This window comes from Athene cunicularia (genome assembly GCF_003259725.1).
Source record: "Athene cunicularia isolate RWA chromosome 27 unlocalized genomic scaffold, athCun1 chr27_part1, whole genome shotgun sequence".
Taxonomy (NCBI): domain Eukaryota; kingdom Metazoa; phylum Chordata; class Aves; order Strigiformes; family Strigidae; genus Athene; species Athene cunicularia.
Window position 1 is genome coordinate 1,546,986 of NW_020799138.1, and position 10,170 is coordinate 1,557,155.

The following is a 10,170-nucleotide window of genomic DNA, read 5'->3' on the forward strand; positions in this document are numbered from 1 at the left end:
TGTCCCCGTCCCCCCCCCCCGGCTCCGGGTCAGGGTGTCTCTCCCGGCCATCACCTTCCTCACGCCTGGGGTGGCTTTACGCTTCTCTGCTGCTAGACACGTCTCTGCCGGAGCACGCCTGCCCCCTCACACCCACCCGTCTGCCTGCGGCCTCTTCCCCGACGCCTTTTCCAGCACCTCTTCCCGACACGTTTTTCTACCCAGGACTGGGGAGGGGGAGCAGTGCCGTTTTGGTTTGTGTCCCTTTGTGTCGGGTGCTGTTGCCCTGGCAGACCCCCTCTCTGGGACCCTGTCCCCTGTCAGAGCCCCCCCCTTTCTCGCTCAGGGCAGTCCCTGTGCCCCCCTTACAGTGAGGGGACTCCCACGTGTCACGACCCAGAGGTCCCACGCAGTGATAATCCTGTTCCTCAGTTGGACATTTATGATGTATGAGGACAGTTACATGTGTGTCTCATCTCCATCCCAAACACAAAAGGGTCCTTTGGCCCTGCCGGTCCAGCCCTGTCTCCCTCTGACTTTAGGCTTCAGCTGCCAGAACTTGGGCCCCTTATGTCCCCGGACTCTCAACCCCGGTTTCTCTGGGCAGTGTTGATACAGGTTTTAGGAGGGAGCTGGGAGACGGTCCCTTGGAAATGTCTGTGGTGGCTCAGCTCTTTAATCCATCTCCTTTGGAGGTTCCTAAGACTGTCTTTGTTTTTCTCTGGAAACTTCTCCCTCATCTGTGATGGTAGGCACAAATCTCGTGTTGGAAAGGAGGATTGATTTACCACTCTTGGATGTGGGATGCCGCTCTAGGAGAATATTCAGGTGGTCAAAGAATTCAGAAACCTCATCCCTTCCTAAATTAATACGCTTTTAGGGCTCAAAGACACCTATTTCTCTAGTGGATTAGTGGATGTTTCCTAGAGAGTGAAAGGGATTTAGGCTTAATTTTTGCAGAAACAAATAACACACCAAAAATAAAATTAGAATTGCATTTCTAGCTTGCCTGACGATGGAGTGAAAGCTTCCAAATGTAGTTCAACACAGCGCCGTCTCTCTGAGTCAAAGGATGTTCCAAGTGCTCACTGCTCAGAGCCTTGCCCAGGAAGCAGGGTAATGAATTTAATCAGGCTTTGATCAGTGGCGCTATTAGGAGCCCTGAAGAAATGGAAATTGGTGGAATTCTTCTAAGTTTCTGGCCTCTTAGGGACAGTTGTTGCTTGGTGGCAATTAGCTTTTTCTTTTTTTTTCTCTGTTTGGGTACTAGGAATCTGGCAATTTTTTCAGGCACTGGATCAGGACAGTGCAACTTCTGGAGCACTTGGCTGTGAAATATTTCGGCAAAGGGAGGAAGGCAAGCTGTCAGTTCTGTATGAACACTAAGCTAGTAATAAGATTATATCAGATGCGTGTTATGAAGAAATTGCTGCCAGAAAGGAGAAGCGTATCCTGAGGGGCTGGGAAGAGGGTTAGAAAATTTCAGCTGTGCCCTCCTCACCCTCGGACAGGCATCCAGGATTTCCCAGCAATTCTTGCTAGTTCATTTTCCTCCACCTCTCTGCCAGGGGTGTCCCTTTGTGTTTGGGTGAGCCTTGCGAGTGCCTCGGAGAGTTGGTGGCCGGTGTGACCGCACTGCAGAGCAGGCTGCGAGCTCAGGTGGTTTTATTTGCTCAACACATGAGCAGCTGCTCATCCTGGTCTGCGTTTTTGGGAGATGATGTTGGTGCCCCGGTTATGTGGGAAGTGGAATTGCTTATGTGCTTCGAGCAGATGGGTCTGGCCAGTTGAGGAATATTTTCAGGAGTGCCTTTGGACTTGGTTGGAAGTCTTTTGGGGGGGTTGTTTAATGTGTTGGCTTCTGGACCACGGTTTTAGAAGAAGCGATGAGTCTCTCGGCTGTGCCTGCAGAGCCCTGCCTTGGGCTCCCTGCAGTAGGAGGGGGAGAAAACTGCTATCAGCACAACCACAAGGTTGTGCCAGGAAGATTCTGTCAAACATACTTGCATTTGAGATGAACTTTTTCATGGACAAATCAAACAAACAACCATTTCATGCAATCCACCGTTTCTGTTGACTGAAGAAATTCCCTTGGGTCCATTAACTGAGTCTGGCAGGAGTTCGGCCCTGCCTTGTGTTTAAACAAGCTTGTTAGCAGCTGGTGTGAATACAGGCAGTGATGGGTCTGGAGAGGATCAGGAGCAGTGATGTTAGCGCACCAAGAACAGAAACTGGTTTCTGGAACACCAGTTCTGAGCATTTCTGTTCAAAGAGTCAGCTGGGTCTTGGCTGTCCCGCTGGTCCCCAGCCAGCAGTTAAACCGAGTGAACTGGGATCAGGGTGGGGCTGTGGCTGGTGTAAGCAGGGCCAAACGTGGGTGGGTTTAGTCCGACAACTAAATTTTAAACTTGAAAATGGTGGAGGGGAGAACTTGGCCAGATAGGAGGAGAAAGTGGAAGTCCCAGAGGCTCATCCTTCATTTCTGAGTAAGGCAATGTAAAATTCAGCAGACGTGGAGATGGTTCCTGGGGAAGCTTTGCTTGCGACTGCTGTTGTCATGGCATTGGAAGAGGCGATGCAGCTCCTCGCTGGTGGTTATGTGCATGTTGCTCCGTGCACGTTCTCCACGCCCCGGCTGGACGTGTGTGCACGGGAGCTTGCCAGCGGCAGAGGGAAAGTTGTGATGGTTCTGGAAGGGAGAAGCCATCTTGCGCTGAACACGGCAGTGTTGTGTGATGCTCTGGAAACCATAGAAACGGTTGTAAGGTGCTGATTAGACAAGGCACTGGGATCCCAGTGAGTTTGGGGGTTGGTGGAGGGGTGACTCTTGTATCTGTTTGTTAAATGGGTGGCCGGGTTTGCGCGAGTCGTGGTGATGCTTCTCTAGGTGGCAGTTCGTCAACTGGAAACGATCCCTGGAGCTCTGGGGATGTTGGCAGGGGCAGGGGGTAGGCATGAACAAATCTCATTTTTGTGGAAATGGATAGATCTCTTCTGTTGGCTGCGTGGATCTTCCCCAAGGCAGCCTTCGGCGCTCCGGGTACTGGCTGAAGCACCAGCCGCTCTCCTAGGACCTTTAGGAGTGGTGCCAGCCAGTACAAAACACAGCTATTTAGTATTCGAGTGAAATAGCAAAATTGGGATTTGCAGCACGCTTCTCCCTTCTCTGCAGTGTTGTTTTTGGTGTTGCCATGTTAATTCTAGCCAGAGCAGCATCTGCCACATATCAAATGTTGAAGTCCTATAAATTGGTCCTGGCGCAGGGTGAACAGCATGTATTTGTCCTTTCCAGTACCTGCTGTCTGCTGTGGCTCTGACTGGCCTCTGGAGAGCGCAGCGTGCGGCCATGGCCATGACAGCCCCCGTGAATGGTCGAGGCCGGTGGCTCTGAACCTTCTTCTCCCAGGATCTCCTGTTAAAATAGAGATTCCAGGAGCCCTTTTCCTTCTCGGGGCACAGAGAGGAAAAAAGGTTTTCCTGGGTGGTTCAGCGAGGGGATTGGGGCTCAGCTGCCTGCTCTGTCCCTGACTCGCGTGGCCGTGGGTGGGTTGTTTAACCTTTCCCTTCCTCAGCTTTTGTGTGAAGCGAGGGCAGCGCCTGGGAGGCCGGGTGCTTCCCGAGGCCGTGCCGAGGCGGTGGGTGCCAGGCCACCCTGCGCTGGCAGGACACAGGGCAGCACTGACTGACTCCTCTGCCCCTGACGCAGCGTTGGGCTGCAGCTCCGTCAGGACACGGGAGACTTTCCGACAGGCTTCAGAGTACTTTGGTCGGGAAGAGGTGGGTTTGCTGTCACTAGGGGATGCTTTTTTTTTTTCCTCTTAAAGCATGCTGGTGACCCCAGAGCGCTGACAGAAAATATTGACCACAAGGTTGATGCTTCCATAGCATTGCATGGGGGTTTTGTTAGCTTGGATACTGATTAATCATGCTCTAATTCAGGGAAAACGTGTTTTGTTTTTTTTTTCTCAAACCGTTGCCCGGTTGTGTTAAGCAGCAGCAAAGTTCTGCTGCAGATGTGGGTTTGTCTCCGTGCTAGTTAAAGTGATTTTGCTCTGTATCTTTTACCTACTTCCCCAGAGTATTAAAAAGTTTAACTAATGTTCACAAAGTACTTTGAGATGCCTGAGTGAAAGGCTTTGAGAGGAACAAAGTATTTTTATTTTCCTGAGCAAATTCCTGTTGTAAAGAATCCTAGAGAGTAGACTCACACACTCCATCATCTGGATCTTGTTAGTAAACAAATTGCATTTTCCCATCAATTTACTAATGGTAATTGCCACTTTGAGGCTACAGTCAGGTTTTGAAACAAAATTATGCCTGGCCTATTCGTTCTAACAGCTGTCCCTGAATGACACAGAATATTGATGTGTCTTATTGAAAAAGGAATTGGCTTTGGTGGGCAAGACAAATTATCAACTACCGATAAACCCAGAATCATCCTGACTGGTGTAGCTCAAGAATTCAAGTGACCAGGAAATAAAAGCTGAACAGACAGAGGGGCGGTGGTGTTTTTCCAGCCCTGTAAGGCCAGGGGTGGCTGTAGACTTCTCAGCGGCGTAGGCAAAAATGAATTCTGCTGACTGAGGATGAAGGGCCCGGCCACTCCTGCGGGGGGAAGGGGGGAGCTGCTGCCTGGGGAGCTGGAGAAAGCGCCGAGCTAAGCTTGCTGTTCCTCTGGCTGCTGGGCAAGAGGAAGAGGAAGGTGACGGCTGTGACTTTGGAGAGATGAGGCTCTTCTCTCCCTCACCTACTGGCTGGTGCCCCCAAGCCCCGGTCCCTCCTCTGGTGGCATCTGGCTGCCTTTACATCGCGGCTCTGGCTGGGACTGTGCCGCTTGGAGCCAGCGGGCAGCCTGCTGCCTCACCTCTCTCCTCGCTGGGGTGACTTCTGGACACACTGGCCTGCTTGCCTTGCTCGGGAAATTGCTCCTTTGTTCTCAGAATATGGTGAAACCAGCAGAGAAATGTGAAGCATCTTTTTCTTAGTGCCCCTGCTGTTGCCTTGTGAAGATGTCAGTTGGTTTGTCTAAAATGTGTCTTGGTTTTAAATCCTCTGAGCTCTGCTCAGAGCCTCCGAGCCCGGTTGGTGTCTGAGCCTTTTGTGAGGCTGAGGGGCGTGTGCCGTTCACGCTGCTTCTGGCCTGGGGAGGGGCAGGACCAGTGTCTTACGTCTTTCTCCAAAATGCAGGTGGCAGTGACAAAATGTACGTAGTGATGCTTTCAGCCTGGGCTGATCCCTGTCAGGTTGTCTGTGCTTTCTATCCAGTGGGGGAATAGAAAACTCCTGGCCTAAGAGAACTGTGCAAAACCAGGCTTGTTTTCAAGAGGATTCAAAGGCAGATTAGGTCTAAAAAGCTGGATGCCTTACAAAAAACCAGCATCATGCTGGGTCTGGAGACAGAACCCTGGTCTGAAGAGCTCATGCTCTAAATTAGCTGTTCTTAACTTTTTCTACTTTGTGGACCTCTAAAGCCTTTTTAGTGGAGGTGTGGAAATGCCCCAGGCACAGGCTGCTGTACAGCACGGACCTGCTCACTGTGCTTCTCAAAACAGCCCCCGGCCCCTGCGGTGAGGGACAGAGGTGTGTGACTGCGGTGCTGGCTGCTGCCGCACCTCCGCTCTCTGCAGCTGCCTCTTCCAGAACAAAGCACCGAGTCCGAGATCTCGCTGCCCATCTCGTGGCCAGCGCCAAGCCCCAGAGATCTCCAAAGCTCCAGGTACAGGCAAACTTTCTGTAGCTGAGTGACATCTCTTTGTGGGAGACAGGCGGCGGGTCAGGCCCGTGGGAACAGGCTCCCTAGGAGCCAGGGCTTGCTGGGCACCTCATTGCTATGCACCTTGCTGTGACCTTGCCTTCTGTAGCATAAATACACAGAGACACACACTCTGCTATATATAATCTCCTGCTACACGCCTCTCCCTGGGGAGAAGGCGAGAGAGCAAACATGTGCCAGGCGTTAGTCACGTTGCTCTCGGAGGCTGCTCAGATTCCACCATGATAAGCACAGGAGAGGATCCCTATAGAGCGGTGCTGTCGGCTGCTCCTTTGGGCAAGGTCTCCTAGTGTTTCACTTGGCACCGTGCTGCAGGACCTGGCCAGATGAGCCTTAGGAAGGGGAACTGGATGCTGAGGATTGTACTGTGAGAAGGGAGGGTTTGGGATATCCCTTTTCCAAGGCGGTGTGGGGGCTTTTCATTCCTCTCCCTTTGGCATCCTGAGGGAAGCGACAAGCACGGGAGTTACTGCGGGAGCACAGAGCGCAAGTCCCTCTCGCCTAAAAATCAAATAATAAAAACAAACAAACAAAACAAAAAACCCTAACCGAAGTCACATTTGCTTTCAGGCTGGTGTCAGAAACAAAGGGTCAGTAGCCATCTGACCAAGAGCTGCTTTGTGCAGTGGAGAGCAGCCTGGCAGTGCTGGGACTAGAAATGGTGAATTCAACTCTTGGGCAGTGATTGTGGGGCCTGGCATCAACCCCTTCCTTCTCCCCATCTCCTCCAGTGCCCGGATCCCAAAACATCCAGAAAGCTTTGCTGTACACAGCTGGAAGGGAGGAAAGGCTTCTGCAGGGGTTTTTTTTTGGCTGTTGTCAGGCTGTTGTATCTCGGGAAGAGTGAGGGCATCTTTTAAACAAGCTGAGGTATCCTGGCGCACCATTTCTGCCAGTCAGGAGACTTGCAACAGGTACAACATTTGCTTTGAGGTTTCTGCTTTGGCAGAAATGAGGACATCCAGAGACGTCTTGACATCTCACTTTGCTAACATTTGTGTCTGAATTTCTGGCAGGGGGGAGACAATCTCCAAATCGCTGTTCCCTCTCAGCCGTCAGCACCCTTCCTCCGCTCTGGAACAAGCTGATAATAGCTTGTTTGTGCCTTACCCACCGTCGAGAAGAGGGCTGAGAACAGGCGTGTCTAAGGAGCTGTGCTGTCGGGCTTCCCCTCCTGTTAGACAGCAATAATTAGTGGCTGGAGGCAGCGCCTCTTTCTTGATACAGAATTAGCTGTTTTCTCTCTCCCCCCCGCGCCGACTTCACCGTGAGGGGAAATCACTGCTGTGGGGCTCTCTGATACCGCTGTTTGCAGCAGCTGGGAGGCTGGATACCAGGGCCTGGGACATCCCTTCCTCACCTGTGGTCCTCTTGCCTTTCTTCTCCTTTAGCTGCAGCTGGAGGAGCAGCTCAGTGCAGGATCGAGCCTTTAGCTTAAGCCGGGGGGCATTGGCCTCCCCGCTCCACAAATGATGGGAGGCGTGTGACATTATTCATTCATCTGTGCAGCGTTCTGCATACATCCCAGGGCACTTCATGGGAGTGCTTAATGCTCCTCGGTGCTGCTATCAAGTAAATACTGGGCAGGGTTTTAAAGAGCATCATCTCCGCTCTTAACGGAGCGGTGGCCGGTTTACTTTCCGCTTATCTGTTGTGTGGGATGGCTGTGTCTGAAAATAGTCATCTTTTCTCCTTGCAGTGTGTATGTGTCTTTCTTCCAGTCTGACGTTTGTTAAATCTGGTCTGTTTTTCTTTTTTTTTTTTTCATTGGTAATGATGGAGGAAGGATGTGAAAAATACATACTTCATCAAAGGCTGGCTCATATAATTAGACAGCTCACTGCACATCTCCAGAGCTGGGAGCTCCGTGGTCCTTGCAGAGTTGAAGTGTGCCACAGATCCCGCTGCAGAATGGCTCCCTCACGCCTCCGTTCATCCCCGCCTCCTTGGGGGAGATGTGGCAGCAGGAGTTTGTGTCCCGTTGCTCGGGGAGGAGCGGGGAATCCCGGAGCTGGAGTCCCATTTCCTGAGGCGGCCGCCCGGGCCCGCTCCCAGGCAGCAGGGAAGTGCCACGCGCTTTCCGAGCCTGCTGGAAGTCACTTGACCTGCTTGAGATTTTTGGTGTTGGGAACAGACCCCAGGCCTGACTCCTGGCCAAACCCTGTTCTTGCCAGCGTTGTCTGCTTCTCTCCAGCATTACCTGCTTGGCACAGTAATTATGGGAATGGAGGTGTGATGATATTGCTTCCTAAATCCAGCGTGTTAATAGCAGTTCAGTGAGATGGGACTCGGGTGATTCCGGTGAAATCCATGTGAGTGAAAGACACCGGGGCTGTCCTCAGAAAAGGCACCTCGGAAACGTGCTGCCTCTTGACCTGCTCTCAAACACTGGCACGGCCTTGTCAGTGCCTGGGCTTGTCTGGAGCAGGGTAGCCAGATATAATCCAGAGGTGTTTGGGGTTTTTTTTGTTTTTTTTTTTACTATCGATGCTTTCGCTACTGGGTGCTGTAGCATGAGCCTGTCTGTACAATAGTAGCTGAACGTTCATTCTTCTGCTTCCCTGTATTCCTGTGGCTGCCACACATGACTAAGGAGCAAAAACAATCTAGTGGAATGACTCATCCCTTTAGAGAAGGTGGGATAAGAGCAACAAGAGACAGCGAGCATAGAAACAGCATCCACAGGAGAGCTGTGCTGTGCTGCACCAAAGCTACCCAGAGTCTCTTCTGGCTGGCCACGATGAAGACTCTGGTCATCAGTGATTTGTAGCTGTGAAAAAACTAATTAAGAAATTAGCTGATGCCACATTTTCCTAAGTAAAGGCAAAGGTGATTTATTTAAAACAGAAAATCTGCTATTTCTTGGTCTGTAGGTTTGTCTCAATTCTAAGCTGTGTCTTGGGTGGTCAGTGGAAAGTGAACAGATGAAGGAGCCAAGGCTGGCTCGGGAGTACTCACCAAGCATAGCAGTTGCTCTGAAAGCCTAATGGGTTATCTTCCTTCAAAACCAGCTTCTGGGGTATTTGACATCCCCCTAAGTCCATTGACAGTAACTGCAGGGCAGTGGAACTTGTGTTTTGAATCTCCATTTCCTTTCTCTTTTAGATCAACGAACTCAGCAATGTTCCCGTCCCTGTCATGTTAATGCCCGATGACTTTAAAGCCTACAGTAAGATTAAGGTGGACAATCATCTATTCAACAAGTAAGTAGGTGCTTCCCAACTTGTTTGTCTCTGTAATTAGAGCCCTTTGCTCTGGGGGGAAACCAGTGTGTTGAAGGCTTTTTTGGTTTTTTTGTTCCCTGTTGTAATGCCAGGAGGATCTGGCGTGGCTGGACACACGCCCCAAGTCTGCACTCGCCTGGACGTGGCAGGGGTCAGCCTGTCACCAAGACGCTGTCTTGGGGTTTGGTTTATATGCTTTGGGTGATGAGGAGTCTGGTGAGGCTGGGCTCAGAAGTGGCACCACTACACGTAGATACTCACTGGACTGGGTAGAAGACAGCTGATATTTTAGAGTTCACAAAGTTGCCCAAATCCCTGGGGCTGGAGTTTCCTGCACATCTTGGTTATGCACAGAAGTGAGGCAGGACTGTCTCTTGGCTCCTGCTGTGCCCTGTCTGGGTGTCCTGTCCTGACCAGCAGAACCCAAATCCCAAGGCCATGGAGGAGAGGACAGGAATTTGTTTTCCCTGACCTGCTAGTTCCTTGTCTTTGAGGCTGTTCACAGGAGACAGCTGTGACGCTGCGTTACATGGTTTATATGGAGTTATCCCCTTCTCCTTTTCCCAAAAGATTAATTTTTGGAAGCCCTTTTAAAGCCGTGGTGGTGAGTGGTGCTCAGAGCTGCGTTCTCTGCCCTGGCTCTCTGCGTGTGCAGGTCTGCAGTGCTCCCTGATCAATGATCCCTTTCCACTAAGTTTCACAGGGATCAGCTTTTGAGAGTGGGAGTGTGATTCAAAAGTTTGTCTTCTCTGGCACCTACAATTTGCAGTATCTTCTCTTCCCTCTTCTCCTACATAGATTTTAGTTTCCCACGTATTGATGCAAAGGATTCTCATTGAGAATGAGCTGACAAAAATCTCCCACTGTGTCCAGGCAGGACCATCCTCTCTGCCTCTTCCCACTGGGCAGAATAAGAGCTCTGGGAGGGAGTAGGTGCAGTGTCCCTCAGCGACAGAGAACGTTGCCTCTTGCCTGCTGTGCTGTGCTCTGGGGAGCCCCGTGCTGGCTGGCAAAACTCGCTCTGTAACAGTTGGGACTGGTCTGGAACATGCCAGACTGGAGCTGATTCACCCTCTCTCTCCTTAGCATTCTGGGTGAGATGGTTTGTCGTGAGTTGACCTTTCTTTTGACGCACGAGTGATCTGATCTGATCTGAAATCAGAGGGCCCACACCGCCCCCCCCCCCCCCCCCCC

General features: G+C 51.3%; 1 protein-coding gene across 1 annotated transcript in view; it reads left to right on the forward strand.

Annotated features, from left to right (window-relative positions):
- The first annotated feature begins 8,842 nt into the window (after positions 1-8,842).
- The window catches only part of PIP4K2B (phosphatidylinositol-5-phosphate 4-kinase type 2 beta), an 11,404-nt gene continuing 10,076 nt past the window's right edge, over positions 8,843-10,170 (forward strand). The window contains exon 1 of the mRNA XM_026864665.1: positions 8,843-8,955. Coding sequence (XP_026720466.1) covers positions 8,891-8,955 — 65 coding nt within the window. The 5' untranslated portion in view covers positions 8,843-8,890. The remainder of the gene's footprint in view (positions 8,956-10,170) is intronic.